This window comes from Anolis sagrei, chromosome 6 (assembly GCF_037176765.1).
Source record: "Anolis sagrei isolate rAnoSag1 chromosome 6, rAnoSag1.mat, whole genome shotgun sequence".
NCBI classification, from domain to species: Eukaryota; Metazoa; Chordata; class Lepidosauria; order Squamata; family Dactyloidae; genus Anolis; species Anolis sagrei.
The window spans coordinates 121,176,811-121,196,710 of NC_090026.1; the positions used below are offsets into that span (position 1 = coordinate 121,176,811).

The following is a 19,900-nucleotide window of genomic DNA, read 5'->3' on the forward strand; positions in this document are numbered from 1 at the left end:
ATCACTCCAAGGGGGCTCAGGTCAGATTCCAGCATATACAGACATATACAGACACAAGGCAAACACCCCAACACCTCAAAACAATGAAATACAGATACACAGATAAAGGTAAAGGAGTCCCCCTCATCTCTGGCTCTGGGATTGGTGCTCATCTCCATTTCTAAGCTGAAGAGCCAGTGTTGTCTGCAGACACTGCCAAGGTCATGTGGCTGGCATGACTGCATGAAGCGCCTTTACTTTCCCGCCAAGGCGGTACCTATTGATCTACTCACATTTGCACATTTTCTAACTCCTGGGTTGGCAGAAGCTGGGGCTAACAGTGGGAGCTCACCCTGTCCCACAGATTTGAACTTCCAATCTTCCAGTCAGCAAGTTCTCAAGCTCAATGGTTCAATTCGTTGTACCACTGCGGAGAAAATAATTCTCCATGATGTTCTTAGAATTATACATTGTCTTCAAAATACAGCACATCCTATTTTGTAGAGACCAGTATTACAACCTGTGGCACATCCTGGATAAAACCCTTTATCAATGGACTGTGCTGAGGAAGAGATTTGGCAACAAGGCAGAGGGCAAGGGAAAAACAGGGGAATCACATGCCTAGAGAAGGGAAGACAAAGAATGATGGCAAAGGCAAACAGTGTGCAGGAGGTCCATAGTGTAGTCTTTCTATTTGTTAGTTTTGTTCTTTTTGTGTATGTGTATGATAACCCTTCCTGCAAGTAATCCCTTGCATATTTAACAGCACTGTCTTCAGGTTTCAGTGTCATCAGGAAATACTCCTGCTAAACACAGCAGGGACATCTTTTCCCCTTTTCTTTGTGGCAGTTAATTATTAACCAAGCACCAATGTGGAATAGTGGTGTGAATGCTGGACTAGAACCCTGGGAGACTAAGGTTTGAATTATTACTGAGCAATGCCACTCCTCTTCCTTAGTTTGAACTTCTTGTTCTCCCAAAAGAAACTCAGTTACAATAAGAACTTAATATTATCTACAGGGGATACACTTCTAGCTGAACTACTAAAACCATGGATATGATCGAACACTATTGAGTTTCTTCACATCCTGTTACACCATACCACACAGTTGTATGTCCAGAGGAGAGCAACTAAATTGATCAAGGGTCTGGAGATCAAGCCCTATGAGGAATGGCTTAAGGAACTGGGCATGTTTAGCCTGCAGAAGAGAAGGATGAGAGGAGGCATGACGGCCATATATAAATATGTAAGGGGATGTCATAGTGAGGAGGGAGCCAGCTTGTTTTCTGCTGCCCTAGAGACGAGGACATGGAACAATAGCTTCAAACTACAGGAAAGGAGATTCCACCTGAACATTAGGAAGCTCTCTAACTGTGAGAGCTGTTCAGCAGTAGAACTCTCTCTCTGCTCCAAAGTGTGTTAGAGACTCCTTCTTTGAAAGTTTTTACACAGAGGCTGGATGGCCATCTGTCGGGGGTGCTTTGAATGTGATTTTCCTGATTCTTGGCAGTGGGTTGGACTGGATGGCCCATGAGGTCTCTTCCAACTCTAGGATTCTATGAGTGGGTCAGTAATATTTTGATATCAAAATGTATCATGATAACAGAACATTTTCCTGACACATATGAGACACAAAAAAATGTGTTTTACATGTAAGCATACAAGTGCCTTCTGCACCTAAAAGACTGACACATGAACAGCACCCATGGACTAAACCTATGGGAATTTTCACCACATTTACAGTAAATCCTCTGGCATTTTGCCACCTCTGTCAAGTGCCAGTGTTGTGCCATGTAAATGGCCTTTTATTTACATTGTAGACATCCTTCGCGGTCGGGAGAAAAATAGCTTTGTGCGCAATTTTAACGATAGATACAAAGTGTTTGTGGCTAACTGCACACTATCATTTCTATGAGCAATTCCATTTATTGATCCCAATTTTTTAAAATAGAAGGAACATCTATAAGCCAAGCCACAAGGCAAGAGTGGTCATCCAGAAAGCCATGCTGAGAATGGTGTTTTGAGAGCTCTTCTTTCTTGACATTTGTTTTGATCCTGTTCTTTGACTTTCATGTCTGTGTGTGTATGTATGTATGTATGTCAAGAGGTTATCAGCAAGTGTTTGTTCTGTGGCTGAACTCCTTTCAGCTTTGGCACCATTTGCCAGAGTCCTAACTCAGCGTTTGTTCTGAGTTAACCATGGGGCTCTCAGCTCAGAGTTCCTCTGAAGTTTTGATTTAGCAACTTCAGCATTTAATCCTGAAGGTTACCTATTAAATCCCTAGTGACAACTCTTTAATGCTATTGCCTTTTTGTTACATACCTCTCCTTAATTATGAACTACTAGGCATTTTTCAGCTTTAAAAAAAGAACCCCCTGAAATTGGTTGTAAGGAAAGCTGGGAAAATATCGACAAGATCAAGAGTCCAAAAAAAATGTTGCCCTTCATTAATAGCTAACCATGTAATTGTAGTCTTCAGTCACACTCAGGCCCTTTTTACACTGCCATATAATTCACATTATCAAATCATATTATTTGCTTTGAACTAAGTCCCCCTTTACACTGCCATGTAAAATCCAGATTATCTGTTTTGAACTGGATTAGATGGCAGTGTAGAAGAGGCCTGAATTATATGAGTTTACACTGCCATATAATCCAGCTCAAAGCAGATAATCCACATTATTTGCTTTGAACTATGTTTATTTATGATCTGAGATAGATGAAAACCTTCAACAATATATGAAAGTTGTTAGTCCACATACTGTATGGGACAATATTGTGTTTACAGTGAAAAAAGAGTAATTATTACATACTGGGTTGTTTACTTTTTCTCATAATCAAGTATTGGCTTCCCATTCCTTTTAGGAAGAATCTGAACTAGCTGTTTTAGGGGAGACTCCATTGATAAACAGAGAAATACTGGTGTAATGTTAGAGTGTTTGTGCATTTGGTTACAAATATTAATTTTTAGCATCTTGTTAAGCCTAATGGCGAATGTAAGCGAACAATTCTGATACTTATTGAGTTACATTGTTGGGGACAATAAACTCAGGATGTATCTACACTACAAAATTAATGCAGTTTTACACCAGGTTGCTGTGGGTTTAGCAGGCTGTATGACCATGTCCCAGAAGCATTCTCTCCTGATGTTTCACCACTTTAATTGCCATGGCACAATGCTATGGAATCCTGGAATTTGTAGTCTGGTGAGGTTCCAGCACTGTTCAGCAGAGAAGGCTAAAGACATTGTAAAACCATCCTGATTCCATAATATTGAGTTATGGGAGTCAACATGATGTGGAACTGCATTAATTCTATAGTGTCGACTAGTAGATACACTCTCTGTTAAAAGTTCCCTTACATGGAAGTGTATAGCACACACACACACACACACATTGTGTGTGTGTGTGTGTGCGTGTGTGTGTGTGTGTGTGTGTGTGTGTGTATATATATATAAGTTTACCTTTCTTCCAAGGTTGAGCTACAATTAAATTTTGAAATGAAATATTTCAAATGCAATATTTCAAAAATTTGGCTCTTGTAGTCATATTGTTGGATTAAGATCATGAAGATCCAAGTTGGTGAATCTGTAATTGGTTAAGTGAGCAAGTCCGGAGGGTGCTCACCAATGCTTCCTCTTCATCCTGGAAAGAAGTGACAAGTGGAGTGCCGCAGGGTTCTTTCTTGGACCCAGTCCTGTTCAACATCTTTATTAATGACTTTGATGAAGGGTTAGAAGGCATGATCATCAAGTTCTCAAATGGCACCAAATTGGGAATGTTAGCCAATATTCCAGAAGACAGGAGCAGAATTCAAAATGATCTTAACAGATTAGAGAGATGATGGGCCAAAACTAACAAAATGAAGTTCAACAGGGACAAAAGAAATGAAAGATACAAAATGGGGAATGCCTGGCTCGACAGCAGTATGTGAGAAAAAGATTGTGGAGTCCTCATGGACAACAAGTTAAACATGAACCAACAATGTGATGCAGTGGCAAAAAAAAAAACCTAATGGGATTTTGGCCTGCATAAATTGGAGTATAGTGTCTAGATCCAGGGAAGTCATGTTCCCCCTCTATTCTGACTTGGTCAGGCCACATCAGGAATCACAGTGTGTCCTGTTCTGGGCACTGCAATTGAAGGGAGATGTTGACAAGCTGGAATGTGTCCAGAAGAGGATGACTGAAATGATCAAAGGTGTGGAAAACAAGCCCTATGAGGAATGACTTAAAGAGCTGGGCATATTTAGCCTGCAGAAGAGAAGGCTGAAAGGAGACATGATGAGGGCCATGTATAAATATGTGAGGGGATGTCATAGGGAGGAGGAAGCAGGCTTGTTTTCTGCTGCCCTGGAGACTAGGACATGGAACAATAGCTTCAAACTACAGAAAAGGAGATTCCACCTGAACATGAGGAATAACTTCCTAACTGTGAGAGCTGTTCAGCAGTGGAACTCTCTGCCCCGGAGTGTGGTGGAGGCTCCTTCTTTGGAGGCTTTTAAACAGAGGCTGGATGGACATCTGTTGGGAATGCTTTGAATGTGCTTTTTGGCAGGGGGTTGGACTGGATGGCCCACAAGGTCTCTTCCAACTCTATGATTCTAAGTTCAAATCTCTAATCAGTCAATAAACTTACTATGTGACCCTAAGTTCATCACTTTTTCCCTCTCCCTCTCCAAAACAGCTGACTTTGGCAGACAGAGAGTTTGTGGATTTAAAAATAGTAGGAGTACTCCAGGAATAACAGGATATAACATGAAGAAATAAATTAACAGGACCTCTTAAAGATGTATAGGAAATGCTACTTTAAACCATTGGGTATATAAAACAGTCGAAACTGTGTTATGTAATACGTTTCTCTCAGATGCAAGCTAAAATTATATCCAGAATAGTATAAAATTGGATTATACACAGAAGTGTCAAATATATTTATGAGATCCATTTATCTTTCACCTTTAAAAACACAAACCTTTCTAAATGAAGCTACATCATAACAGAATCCCAACTGAGCAGAAATGAGACTCAATCTCCCTCTTTTATAATGAGAAAACTGACGTTTAGAGTCATGTTTTCTAGATGATAACAATATTTATATTCCAGTATTAAATGAACCCTGTTTTATCGCTGTTTTGAGGTCGTACTTCAGTAGAGGGCAACTGCGTTATGATCCAAGTTTGTTTAAAAAATGTTATTACACAGACTTCTGCTAAGTGCTTAAAGCTCCAACTGTTCGTTAATTTTGTAAGTAGATACACCCAATAAAATTTTACTATGTGTTTAACTCTCATTAAAAATGAAAAACAGCTGTAGAGACCAGTACCCAAAAATAACAGTCAGGCGACAAGCAAGTGACTGCAAGTGTATTTTGTGTGTTCTTTCATTACATCAGTTTTATTTTCTTTAACTAACTTGCACCAATGACCCAAACTTACTGAAGAGATAGGTTGGGTCTACACTTCCCTTTATCCCAGGATCTGATCCCAGATTATTTGCTTTGAACTGGATTATATGAGCCTACACTGCCAGACTATCTGAGGGTGTGTCCAGACAGTACTTTTATCCCAGGCGCTTCTGCAGCAAAAAAGGAGGGTGGCCAGATGCCATTCCCTGTAAACGCGGCGGAAATCATTACAAAAGGCAAAAACCGCAAGATTTCCAGGTGCGGGAATATCATGGTTTTGAGCTGAACATTCGCATCTTCAAATGTCTGTATATTCCCGCAATCGGAAATCATTGGATTTTTTTAAAATCTAGGCTTGCTCCTGGATTTTATATGTTTGTTCCTGATTGGTCGGTTTCTAGAAAGAAGGTGACACTTGAGTAGAAGATGAAAACTTTCTTTGTGTGCCAGAAACTTTATGAAACATGGGTACAAGAGGAAGGAGCTAAAATCCATTTCTCATAGGGTTGTTCCTCCACAGGATATCATACTGTTTCCTCCTGTTAAACCCTCTTTTAGTTAGAGGAGATTAGTATTTTTGTATAGTTTGTGGGGTTAGTTTGACCAGCAACCACTTGACCAGGGATCTCTTTGACCAGAAACCACTTTGACCATGGAGCACTTGACCAGGGGCCACTTGACCAGGGACCACTTTGGCCATGGACCACTTTGACCAGGGGCCACTTTGACCAGGGACCACTTTGACCAGGATCCACTTTAACCAGGGACCACTTTGGCAAGGGACCATTTTGGCCATGGACCACTTGACCATGGACCACTTTGACCAGGGGCCACTTTGACCAGGGACCACTTTGGCCACAAACCACTTAACCATGGACCATATAAAGACACGTGGATGGCCAAACAATAGCTGGACAGGGGGTAAAGCAGATCCCACCAACTGTCCCTCCAATATGAAGAATTCACTGGCCCCTATATAACGTTTTTACACCACTGTGCCACCCATATAAATGTTTGAGGGGATATCTCTTATTAACTTCCGCTGCCACCATAAACTGTAATTGTACAGGAACACCCTAGCTGTTCAAAACAATAAAAAGGGCTTTTAAGATCACCAAGCACTGTGTCTTCTTATTTCTTCTTAAAAGAAAAACCAGTTGAGGTTGAAAAGGAAAAGGGACTATATCCACAAATGCACACTTGACTCAGGCTTTTAAGTTTCAAAATAAACAAGGAAAGTTTATTGATGAAAATACAGAGAAAGTGAATGCTGTTAAATAAGCTTGGCTGTTACAGAGAAAATGTTCTTGTCTTTAAAGCGTAATGGTTACATGTAAATGGTTCTTTCTTTGTTACAACACAGATTTTCTTCTCTTTAAAACCAAGTACACTTGACAGGAGCTGAATCTCTGTCAAGATACAACTGTAGCTTAGCTATCCTAAACTATGGCCTAGCTAACTACAAATCCAGCTATTTTTCCCCTAATAGCTGTTTCCAGTTTGCTACAGCTTACTTCGCTGGCAAACCTAAGGCAAACTGCCTACTCTTAACTAATCTCAAACACAAACTCCTAAACTGCCTTCCTACTCTAATCCCTAACAACAACAGACTGACTGAAAAAACCCTCTTCTTTCCCTCCAAACAGTCTAAACTCCGCCCCCCTTTAATAAACCAATCCTGGCTGTTCTAAGGCTGACTCAGGCCTAGGCCACTCCCCCTCTCTGAAATGGTGCTTTCCCTAAACTAAAATGGCTCCTGCTGCTTTCTGCCAGGCCCACTAAAGCTGCAACTAACTGGCCTGCTTCTCCTAGGCCCTGCCACCCAGGCTGGAAAGGTAAGGGATCTTTACAGACCACTTTGACCATGGACCACTTTGGCTAGGGTCCACTTTGACCATGGACCACTTTGACCAGGGACCACTCTCCAACATTAGTACCAAAAAGGTTACAAATCGGTTTTGGTCAAGTTTAAATTTGGTTTGGTTATTTGTGGTGCTGATTCAGAAAACTGCATTGGATAGACCACATCAGCTCTAGTTTCTGAAACAGAACATATGTCATCCAGTATTCACCATGTGCTTGCCCACATAAAACTATATTTAATAATCTAGAGCTGATGTGGTCTATCCAAGGAGGCGGGGCTGGTCAGCAACAGAGAAGGAGTGGCAGACGATGTGAAATGAGTGGAAATAAAATAAAGAAGATAAAGAGGAAAGAGGTTTGCAAACCTGATTTTCATCCCCACTGCCCACTGATGGTCTGTGGCCCACAACTTAAGAACCACTGGTCTAGATAGCCTCACCGTGTCCCTTTAAGACTCTTCTCTGGAGTGGAGCCTCAGCCAAGACCCTTCTGGCATCTTGACGAGTCAGGCAGTGTGGTATTGGAAAGTGAAGAGTAGGGAAAGTGGAAGAACCACAAAATAGAACATCCCCTTGGAGTTAAAACAAGTTATGTATTGTCGAAGGCTTTCACGGCTGGAATCACTAGGTTCTTGTGGGTTTTTTCGGGCTATAGGGCCATGTTCTAGAGGCATTTCTCCTGACGTTTCGCCTGCATCTATGGCAAGCATCCTCAGAGGTAGTGAGACCTCACTACCTCTGAGGATGCTTGCCATAGATGCAGGCGAAACGTCAGGAGAAATGCCTCTAGAACATGGCCCTATAGCCCGAAAAAACCCACAAGAACCTAAAACAAGTTATGTCGAAGCCACACCAGTTACATTAAAGTGATATAGAAGTGAAGACACAAGTAAAACCACATCAGAGATATAACAGATTAAGATCCCATTGAGTAACATCCGGTCAGGATGTGGTTATGCTTCAAGAACATTAACTCTCTGCACAAAGATTGGCAGCAAAACTCAAGAGGATAAGAAATTTGAGATCTGTTATTCAATAAATGGTTGTTTTTACTTCGAATGTGTAGCATTCGACCTGCTCCCTGCACCACAGACACCTTCCAAATAAATAGCTACTGCCAGGGCAGAACACATAGGCTGCTGAGCTTTACAAAATAATGTGCATTTTAGAGTTGCAAAGCATGCTTCCATCAGACAGGCACTCACAGCTGGTGATGGCATGCTTGGCAGGTGCTCTTTTAAGGAAAGCTCAGTTGAGGTTTTTGGAGAATTGTTTTTCTAGAGAAAAACCACAAACATCTACCCAAAGCGCCCAATTAACTTACGATATTACCAGCCAACTCCTAAACTTTTGAAACTGATTGGACTAGAATTTTAAAAGAGATTACCATGCCTCACTCCCCTGGAAAGTAATAGAAGGTTTGACACCAAAATGGAGAATTGCTACAGCACATTCATAAAGTGTGAAATAAAATGAGACAGGTCGAACCTCTCACAAAGCCATTAGTATTAGTCACAGTTGTCAGAAAAAGCAAGCCAAGCTCTGCAGCAAGCCCCTGAGTGACAGGTTGTTATTTCCTATGAGGAGCTCTCTCTCAAATTGGGGGATTCCCTATTTTCCCTACTTTCCAAGCACTTTCTTCTAAGACATCTCAACCAGCTGGAGACTGATGTACTGTAGAGGAAAACACAAATACGCTTCAGATCTCACCTTTTTTGATCAAACCTTAGGCACATTTGCAACCTTTAGCATCCTTCCCTTCTTGTTCTCATTATTTGACAAACAAGAATCAGCCTTGCTGAGCTTTCAGAGCTGTTGTATATAATAATGAATATTTGAAGTTACTATAGAAATACTGTGCAGTGTAGAGAACTAATGGATTGCCATTTCCCTTAGATGCTGTGCCATAAATGTCAACATTGGGCATAAAGCTATTATTGCATAAGTTATATTGATAAATGAAAAGATTAGAGGACAGCATCTGTCCAAAAGGTTTGGCTGGGACAATCCAGGAAGCAATAAAAGATGGCTTATTCTTCAGGAGGATAAGCTTGGAAGATTGAACTTTTTCTTTTTTACAGTAGAAAGACAATGGAACAGAGGGTGAAGAGCATGGCTGATGCCCCGGTGGTGCAGTGGGTTAAACCCCTGTGCCGGCAGGACTGAAGACCGACAGGTCGCAGGTTCGAATCCGGAGAGAGGCGGATGAGCTCCCTCTATCGACTCCAGCTTCTCATGCAGGGACATGAGAGAAGCCTCCCACAAGGATGATAAAAACATCAAATCATCCGGGCGTCCCCTGGGCAACGTCCTTGCAGACGGCCAATTCTCTCACACCAGTTTCTCAAGTCGCTCCTGACACGACCAAAAAAATGGCCGATGAATAATTGGGGAAGTTGTGAGTGGGACTGGGGAGAGGCTGTGAGTTCAAAAGACTATTTTAAAACTGCTAGGAAGGCAGGTGCTAGGGTTGACAATGGGAGCTCACCCTGACCCATGGATTTGAACTGCCAACTTTTTGGTCAGCAAGTTTTTCTGCAGCTAATGGTAGCTCAGTAGGTTAAACCGCTAGCTGCAGAAAAACTTGCTAACCGGAAGGTTGGAAGTTTGTAGCTGCGGATTGGGGTGAGCTCCCACTGTCAGCCCTAGCTTCTGTCTACCTAGCAGTTCAAAAAAATGCAGTGTGAGTTGATCAATAGGTACTGCCTTGGCATGAAGGTAAAAGGAGCCAGGAAGAAACCAGGACAAAAGTATGGGATGCTCACAGTTGCTTTCTATGCAGTAATGTATTTATAGTATGTGCATGTCTATTGTGCAGCTGTTGACCTCCATGAATGAACTGATTTGGGGGAAGGGGAGACATTTTTGTATGACAAAACACATAGCCATGACTTTTACTATGAATACTCAATCCTAAATTGATTTTGGAGTGGCAACGGCAACTGTATTCATTCAGTCCACTTTAAAAATTCTTCTGAAGATGTGGGTGGAAAAATAGTGGGTTTTCAAATGTTCTTCAATGCAGCATCACTCCAGTGATGACATCTATTCATGCTTTTACTCATTCTGAATCGTCTCCTTTTCTTCCCATTCTTCCCATTCTTCCCATTCTTTTCTTTTTTTATATTATTGCTGGACTCTGAAAAGCTACTTCTGTAGTCTAGTCAGCCATACAGAGAGGTTTTGCATTTAATTGCATAGCTAACATTATAGAAAGAGGAAATAAATAACTTTTTCCATCAAAATGGGTTGACAACAATTCTAGGCATTTTTTTCCATTGAGTTAACCAATCATAATAGGAATACTTAATACATAATAGGAATACTTGAATTTGACTTCTATCTGACATGCCCTCTTTCAGACAACTTTGTCTTTCATTTGGAGTCAAGGTTCAAAATGTTCAAGACAAAATACTGCATCATAGCAAACTTGCATATGTTGAATAAAAATGTCATAATGTGACCTAGCTTAGTCATTATTAAAGTAACTCTCAGCAGATCACAAACCCAACAGTTCACACAAAGGCCTTTCCCTCCAGAGCTTTCTATGATAAGAGCTCATTCTTGCCAATTGTAATTGTAAGAGCTCGTTCTTGCCAAGTAGGAAGAAGCTGTAATATTGAGCAGTGGCACCTTCCCCACACATACAAATTAGAATTGCTCTCTATTATAAGGCAGATTATATGAAGCCTAGGCATCAAAAATGGGCTTTGGAAGGCATTTTCACTACATTTTGTGTGGCCACAAGCTAATTTAGGTCCAGTGGAGTTTGTTTCTAACATATAGAATGTGTATTGTCGAAGGCTTTCATGGCCGTAATCACTGAGTTGTTGTAGGTTTTTTTCAGGCTATATGGCCATGGTCTAGAGGCATTCTCTCCTGACGTTTCGCCTGCATCTATGGCAAGCATCCTCAGAGATAGTGAGGTCTGTTGGAACTAGGAAAAAGGGAATCTGTGGAATGACCAGGGTGAGACAAAGGACTCTTGTCTGCTGGAGCTAGGTGTGAATGTTTCAACTGACCACCTTGATTAGCATATAATGGCCTGACAGTGCCTAGAGCAAACTTTTGTTGAGAGGTAATTAGATGTCCTTGTTTGTTTCCTCTCTGTGATTTCCACTCATTTCTTCTTGTTTAAAGAAGCCTTTCTGGATCTAAAATTTTACCCGTAAGAATAAAGGCATAGTGAAAATGCTCCCAATCCATGGTTCTAAACAGTTCTAAAGTACTTACAAAATTAGAGGGCGCTGGTACTTTGCTTCTACAGTGTTGCTAAAGTTCTGGTGGTGAAAATTTCAGAACTCTAACAAAACTTTCAAAATTTCGTTATAAATGGCAGTTCCTAATTGGGTCTGTCATAAAAATTGCCAATAACGAAATAATAATGGCATTTTGAAAGTTTTGTTAGAGTTCTGAAATTTTCACCACCAGAACTTTAGCAACAATGTAGAAGCAAAGCACCGGCACCCCCTAGTTTTGTAAGTACTTTAGAACCATGGATTGCCCGTGCTTACGGTCTCTGATTTAGCCCCAATGAACAGTCACCCTACACGTGCCATATTGTCATTGCAATAGTTGCATCCACAACGCTGCAGTATCCCTGGTTGCCTTTGCTGATGTAAACAAAGGTGCCAACATGACTGAAAAAGGGGAAATGACATCTGCAGGTTTGAGTTTTGTGTATTTTTCATTTATTTTGTATAAAGGTTCTCTCTAGGAATGTTATTGCCACACTTTAGTCAACTTCTGCCATGACGTTGATCATAATCATGTTAGAGAGAACACTTCTCTAATAATCTCTAGGTCCTCCATTAAGATTTTATGGTCAATGTTCAGTAGAAATTGATGCTGGAGAATCTTGACATTCTTAGAAAGATGTTGTCTTGGGTGATCAGATTCTTCATTTTTGTGATGTTCCTGTGCCCTTAAGCCCAGCAAATATGGAATAATGGCTGTAAGATGTGCTGTGTTCTCCATTCCCTTTTCTTTGCCTAAATAAACTGGATTTCTAGGTATTCACCAGATGTTTTAAGTTTTTGCAGAGCTAGAAATGTGAGGACTCAAGGAAAATTCAGTGAGGGCAGAATTTTTTTGGGCAGACAATACCTGTATTCCCCTTTTTCTGTGTAGTCCCATTCCTAATTCTGGGACTTTTTGTTGGGTTTTATCCCTGGACTGCACAAGTCCATATAAATGTCCTGCTCCTAGTTTATCTCATCATAGTTTGTTAACTGTTTTTATCCTAAATATGTGGCCTGTCCGTTGTCATCACTACCGTGATTGTGTTTATTGGAATGTTTATTTTATGATTGTTTACCATGCATGCTTTGTCTTTCCTCCTGCTGCTAGCCACTGTCTCCTTTTCCCTTTGATGATACAGGAATGGAATTCTGTGAGGGAACGTCCTCTTTAAGTTTTATTGCCCTGGGGTTGACCATAGAATCATAGAATCCTTGAGCTGGAACAGACCAGTCCAACCCCCCGCCAAAAAGCAGGAAAATCACATTCAAAGCACCCCCCCCCCCCCAACAGACCATGTCACCATTCACCATTTTCCAGTCTCTTCTACCTTTCCTTCATTCCAGTAAGGACACATTTTGCCTCTCTCTTTAGGCAAAATGTAGCTGCATGGACTTTTTTGCCCTTTTTTACCGCTTTAGAAGATAATAATAATAATAATAATATAACACTTTATTTGTACCCTGCTACCATCTCCCCAAGGGACTCGGTGCGGCTTACATGAGGCTGAGCCCAAACACAACAATACAAGCAATAATCACAACAATACAAGCAATTAAAATAAGAACATAGACAATAACATACAACATTATCAATAAGACAACATACAATTAAAATTGTGGGAAGGCCAAATGTAAAATTAAAATTGGAAATAGTGCTGAAGCATGGACGAAAAAGTGATAGTGGCGTTTGTGGAAGGACATACGAGCAGACCTAAAAATGTAAAGTGCTTTGGAGGACAAAGTGCTATGGGATCATTATTCTGGAAAGGCACACTGGAACAACCACATCTTCAAGCTCCTCCTAAAGACTGCCAGGGTTGGGGCCTGCCTGATGACCTTAGGGAGTGAGTTCCAGAGTCAAGGGGCCACCATCAAAAAGGCCCTCTCTCTCATCCCCACCAATCGCGCCTGCGATGCTGGTGGGATCGAGAGCAGGGCCTCTCCAGATGAACGAAGAGATCATGTGGGTTCGTATACAGAGATGCGGTCACAGAGGTAGGCACGTTCATCACATGTAAGTTTTTGTTGGTCATGAAGTTTACTTCTGGTACTCTGCTAAATCTATGGTGGAATCATCTCAACTAAGGGTATTTTTAAGCCTAACAACTCAGATTCCCAACACTTTTATCAACTGCTTGCAATAAAGGTCTACATCCTTGACAAAGTAGATGTGTTTCTGGGTGTGACTTCCTTAACAACAACAACAACAACAACAATTATAACAACAACAGCAACAGCAACAACAGCAACAACAAGGGAAAGGCACCAGAGGCAGGGATCAAACTTTAATTAGACCTCACTGACCAGCTGGAACACATCCAGAGAAAAGTGACTCAAATGGTCAAAGGTCTGGAAGCCAAGCCCTATGAGGAACTGCTGAGGGTGCTGAGTATACTTAGCTTGGAGAGGTGACAGGATGGCAATGTTTAGTACTTGAAAGAATGTCACATGGAGGCATAGCAGGTGCATCTTAGGTTATTTCATATACAAGAACAAGGAGCAATGGATTTGAACTACAGGAAAATAATTTCTACCTAAAGATTATGGAAGAACTTCCTGAAAGTTATAGCCAACTGGACAGCAGAGCAGACTACTCTGCCATGGAGTCTGGTGGAGTGTTGAAACAGAGGCTAGGTGGCCATTTGTAGGGAGTTGGACTGGATAGCCCAGGCATGGGCAAACGTTGGCACTTCAAGTGTTTGGACTTCAATTCTCACAATTCCTAACAAACAGTAGACTGTTAGGAATTGTGGGAGTTGAAATCCAAAACACCTGAAGGGCTGAAGTTTGCCCAAGCCTGAGTATAGCCCTTGGGGTGTCTGCCAACGCTATGATTCTAGTTTCAGTGGATGCCAGAAAGAGAAACAAAACTTTAGCACAGCAGGTTAACTGCCAGCTGCAGTAAATCTTGCCAATCGAAAGGTTGAAAGTTTGAAGGCTGGGTCAGGGTGAACTCCTAGCCTTTTGCCCAGCTTCTGCCTACCTAGCAGTTCAAAAGCAAATGTGGGTAGATAAATAGGTAATGCTTTAAAGCAGGGAGGTATTTAGGCCACCCATAAGGAAATACCAGGAAAATACCAGCAATTCGATCAAGGAGGAACTTTATGTATTGTCGAAGGCTTTCATGGCCAGAGTCACTGTTAGGTTTTTCGGACCGTATGGCCATGTTCTAGAAGCATTCTCTCCTGAAGTTTCACCTGCATCTATGGCAGGCATCCTCAGAGGTTATGAGATCTGTTGGAAACTAGAAAAAATTGGGTTTGTATATCTGTGGAAAGTCCAGGGTGGGAGAAAGAACTCTTGTCTGTTGGAGCTAGGTGTGAATGTTTCAACTGGCCACCTTGATTAGCATTTGATGGCCTGACAGTTTTTATGTGTGTCCTGTTTATGAACAAAGCTCTTTGTCAGGGAAGATGGAGCGACAGCACCCACCCGTGGCTGGAACTGAGCACAAGCTTCCAAGATGCCTAAAATGGGAAAGCCTATATATACCTCTCTCTATGAACAGTTAGAATCATAGAATCATAGAATCCTAGAGTTGGAAGAGACCTCATGGGCCATCCAGTCCAACCCCCTGCCAAGAAGCAGGAATATTGCATTCAAAGCACCCCTGACAGATGGCCATCCAGCCCCTGTTTAAAAGCTTCCAAAGAAGGAGCCTCCACCACACTCCGGGGCAGAGAGTTCCACTGCTGAATGGCTCTCACAGTTGTCTGTCCTGTCAGTGTATAACAGCACTGAAAGTTTGCTGCATATGTGTTCAATGATCTGCCCTGAGTCCTCTTCAGGGTGAGAAGGGTGAAATATAAATAATGTAAAATAATAACTTTTGAAAGTAAGATACAAACTTACACTTTCCTTTTGAAGCTGATAGTTAATACAAGAAATATTTAATGTCCTCAGAAGGATTCCTAAGTTATTCCAGATGTGAATGGCAGACTTCAGTAGCACTTCTTCCCCAGGGTTTGGAGCAGACACGGGCAAACCTGGGCCCTCTTGGTATTTTGGACTTCAACTCCCACCATTCCTAACAGCCTCGGGCCCTTTCCTTTTTCCCCTCAACCACTTACACCTGAGGATGTTAGAAATGGTGGGAATCAAAAAATCTTAGAATCACAGAGTTGGAAGAGACCTCATGGGCTATCCAGTCCAACCCCTTTCTGCCAAGAAGCAGGAAAATTGCATTCAAAGCACCCCTGACAGATGGCCATCCAGCCTCTGTTCAAAAGCCTCCAAAGAAGGAGCCTCCATCACACTCCGGGGCAGAGAGTTCCACTGCTGAACAGTTCTTACAGCAAGGAAGTTCTTCCTAATATTCAGATGGAATCTCCTTTCTTGTAGTTTGAAGCCATTGTTCCTCACCCTAGTCTCCAGGGCAGCAGAAAACAAGCTTCCTCCCTCCTCCCTATGACTTCCTCTCAAATACTTATACATGGCTATCATGTCTCCTCTCAGCCTTCTCTTCTTCAGGCTAAACATGCCCAGCTCTTTAAGCTGCTATTCATAGGGCTTGTTCTCCAGATCCTTAATCATTTTAGTTGCCCTCCTCTGGACACATTCCAGCTTGAAAGTTTGCCATATATGTGTTCAGTGATCTGCCCTGAGTCCCCTTCGGGTTGAGAAGGGTGAAATATAAACACTGTAACTTTTGAAAGTAAGATACACACTTACACCTTCCTTTTGAAGCTGACAGTTAATACAAGGGACAAAAGGACCAGACATGAGTGGCAGACTTCAATGGCACTTCTTCTTCCCCAGGGTCTGGAGCAGGCATGGGCAAACCTGGGCCCTTCTGATGTTTTGGACTTCAACTCCCACCATTCCCAACAGCCTCAGGCCCTTTCCTTTCCCCTCTCAACCACTTACGCCTGAGGTTGTTAGGAATGGTGGGAGTTGAAGTCCATAACACCCATTCCTGCTCCAAACCCTGGGGAAGAAAGAGTGCCACTGAAGTCTACCACTAATATCTGGAACAACTTTGGGGTGCAGTCCAAGTGGCAGAAGACTCGGCCAGTTAAGAGGTAGGAGAGGCTTCCAAGGAAGCCCCACGGCCACTCACTACGTGCCGCGTGGATCATCCACGCGGAAGCTAAGCTCCGGCTGCAAAATGGAATCAAGCAGGCTCAGCCTCCAAGGGCGCAATCGAGGCGTTTCTTTCTCGCGCACCTCCTCGGTCTTCCCAGCCAGAAAACCAAACTGTGGGGAAGACAGAAAAGATGCACGCGTGTCTTTGGTGGGCGGATTTTGTGACTGCAAACCCCGCTTTGGAAGGGAGGCGAGGGAAAGCCACAAAGTATGGTCTCATGGCGAAAGTTAGTGGAGACCCCGCGCTTCCTAGGTCAGAGCATCCCCCAAGAAGCCAAGCTGTGCCAAAGCCTCCCGCGACATCCCCACGCGCGCTGGCAACCCCTGACGCTGCTGTTTTATCCGGCTCGGGAAGGGAGGGGGAGGGGGAGTGCTGAGCAGGACCAGATGGAGAGGCTGAGCTCGAGGATGGATGGGTGGATGGAGAAGAGGCTGCCTGGCTCTCCTCGCACGAGAGACAAAAGGCTTCCCAGTCCCAAATGCAGACCACCCGCAAATAGAGGCACAACACACACACACAGGCAGGAGATTGCTCGCACGGCGCGGGGGGCTTTCCCTCTTCCAAGTGAACCAACCGGACCATCAGGACGCCTCCCCCCCCTCCCTTCCTCCCTTCCTCCACCCCTCCTTCTCTCCATCTCCTCCTCCTCCTCTTTCTTTGCTCCTCAACTTTTCCAAAGGCGCCAGACGGACTCTCCGAAAGCGCAAAGCTCCCAGGCGCTAACTAGTCGCCAACTAACTAACTATCTAACGAACGGGACGCTTCCCAATCGCTTACCTTTGCGCCTTTGCCGCTCGAGCAGCGGACGCTGTTGGAGACGCCGGCCGTCTGGTTCATCTCGAGGAGTTGGGGCGGATTTGGATGTCCCTGCTGGAAGGGAAAGGTGGGAGAAGGGAAGAAAAGTTTCCCTTCCTCTTCGTCCTCCTCTTCCTCCTCCGACCTGGTGGATGGAGGTCTCCTTTCTGCTTTGCCGAGCCTCAAAGTGAAGGAATCCCCGGGAAGGGAGGAAAGAAGGAAGGAGGGAGGGAGGGAGAGGAGAGGAGGGAGGCAGGATCGACTTTCTTCTCCTTCCTCCTCTTCTTCTCCTTCCTCCTCTTCTTCTCCTTCCTCCTCTTCGGCGGGAGGGGAGTCTGGGAGAGGCAGAGGAGTCGTCTTTTGGGGGGGACTTTGCGGGAGAGGAGCCTCCCGACCTAGAAAAGGAGGCGAAGGGGACACTTTGGAGGGAGAGAAGCGGCCACAACAGGGAGAGGTCTTGCCCTCTTTTCCCCAGAGAGCCAGGAAAGAGGAGAAGGGAACCTGTCGCTTTTCAAGGACTGGGCTTTTCGGACCAAACTGGGGCCACAAGGTTTGGTGGAGAGGGATTGCCTTCCCCCACCAGGGTCTGGAGGTCTCCCCCTCCCCTCCCTTGCCCTCCGACTTGCGCTTCCTCGGCCTCTTTGGTGCCTCCCTCCCTTTTCCCTTCCTTCCCTGGGTGAGGATGCTTTCCTGGGACGGTCAAGAGGTGGCACACGCGGCACTCTCTCTTCCTCTCTTTGCCTGGCAAGCAGTGCCTCTTCCCTTGGTGCCTCCTTCTCTGGGCAAAGGCAGAAGGAAGGAGGACCACATAGTATGGAGTTATGGTATTTAAATTGGGGTCCATGAGTATTCTTTCCATGGTGTAAATGTACCAAGAGAAGGAGATGGACCTTGGAAAACTATGGCTCCCATGGAGACTTGGAATAATAAATAATAATAATAATAATAATAATAATAATAATGTATTGTCGAAGGCTTTAATGGCCGGAATCACTGGGTTGTTGTAGGTTTTTCCGGGCTATATGGCCATGTTCTGGAGGCAATTTTTCTCCTGATGTTTCGCCTGCATCTATGGCAAGCATCCTCAGAGGTAGTGAGGTCTGTTGGAAGTAGGAAAAGTGGGTTTATATATCTGTGGAATGACTAGGGTGAGACACCTAGCCCCAGCAGACAAAAGTCCTTTGTCTCACCCTAGTCATTCCACAGATATATAAACCCACTTTTCCTACTTCCAACAGACCTCACTACCTCTGAGGATGCTTGCGATAGTTGCAGGCGAAACGTCAGGAGAAGAATTGCCTCCAGAACATGGCCATATAGCCCGGAAAAACCTACAACAACCCAATAATAATAATAATAATAATAATAATAATGGCATTTCAAAAATAACTCTTTGCCTGGCAAGCAGTCTCTACTCCCTTGGTGCCTCCTGCTCTGGGCAAAGGCAGAAGGGAGGAGGACCTCATAGTATGGAGTTATAATATTTAAAGTGGGGTCCAAGAGCATTCATTTCATGGTGTAAATGTGCCAAGAGAAGGAGATGGACCTTGGGAAACTATGGCTCCCAGGACTGCACAGCATGGAGACATATAGTAGTAGTAGTAATAATAATAATAATAATAATAATAATAATAATGGCATTTCAAAAATAACTCTTTGCCTGGCAAGCAGTCTCTACCCCCTTGGTGCCTCCTGCTCTGGGCAAAGGCAAAAGGGAGGAGGACCGCATAGTATGGAGGTATGATATTTAAAGTGGGGTCCATGAGCATTCATTCCATGGTGTAAATGTACCAAGAGAAAAGTATGGACCTTGGGAAACTATGGCTCACAGGACTGCACAGCATGGAGACATATAGTAATAATAATAATAATAATAATAATAATAATAATGGCATTTCAAAAATAACTCTTTGCCTGGCAAGCAGTCTCTACCCCCTTGGTGCCTCCTGCTCTGGGCAAAGGCAAAAGGGAGGAGGACCGCATAGTATGGAGGTATGATATTTAAAGTGGGGTCCATGAGCATTCATTCCATGGTGTAAATGTACCAAGAGAAAAGTATGGACCTTGGGAAACTATGGCTCACAGGACTGCACAGCATGGAGACATATAGTAATAATAATAATAATAATAATAATAATAATGGCATTTCAAAAATAACTCTTTGTCTGGCAAGCAGTCTCTACTCCCTTGGTGCCTCCTGCTCTGGGCAAAGGCAGAAGGGAGGAGGACCTCATAATATGGAGTTATGATATTTAAAGTGGGGTCCATGAGCATTCATTCCATGGTGTAAATGTACCAAGAGAAAAGTATGGACCTTGAAAAACTATGGCTCCCAGGACTGCAAAGCATGGAGACATGGAATAATAATAATAATAATAATAATAATAAAAATGGCATTTCAAAAATAACTAGGTTGTTGTAGGTTTTTTTAGGCTATATGCCCATGGTCTAGAGGCATTCTAGAGCCATGGCCATATAGCTCGAAAAAACCTACAACAACCCAGTGATTCTGGCCATGAAAGCCTTCAACAAT

At 43.2% G+C, this 19,900-nt stretch overlaps 1 protein-coding gene across 1 annotated transcript in view; it reads right to left on the minus strand.

Annotated features, from left to right (window-relative positions):
• DPP6 (dipeptidyl peptidase like 6) overlaps nt 1-17,604 on the minus strand; it is a 692,619-nt gene extending 675,015 nt beyond the window's left edge. The window contains exon 1 of the mRNA XM_060782596.2: nt 17,350-17,604. Coding sequence (XP_060638579.1) covers nt 17,350-17,409 — 60 coding nt within the window. The 5' untranslated portion in view covers nt 17,410-17,604. The remainder of the gene's footprint in view (nt 1-17,349) is intronic.
• Nucleotides 17,605-19,900: the final 2,296 nt, after the last annotated feature.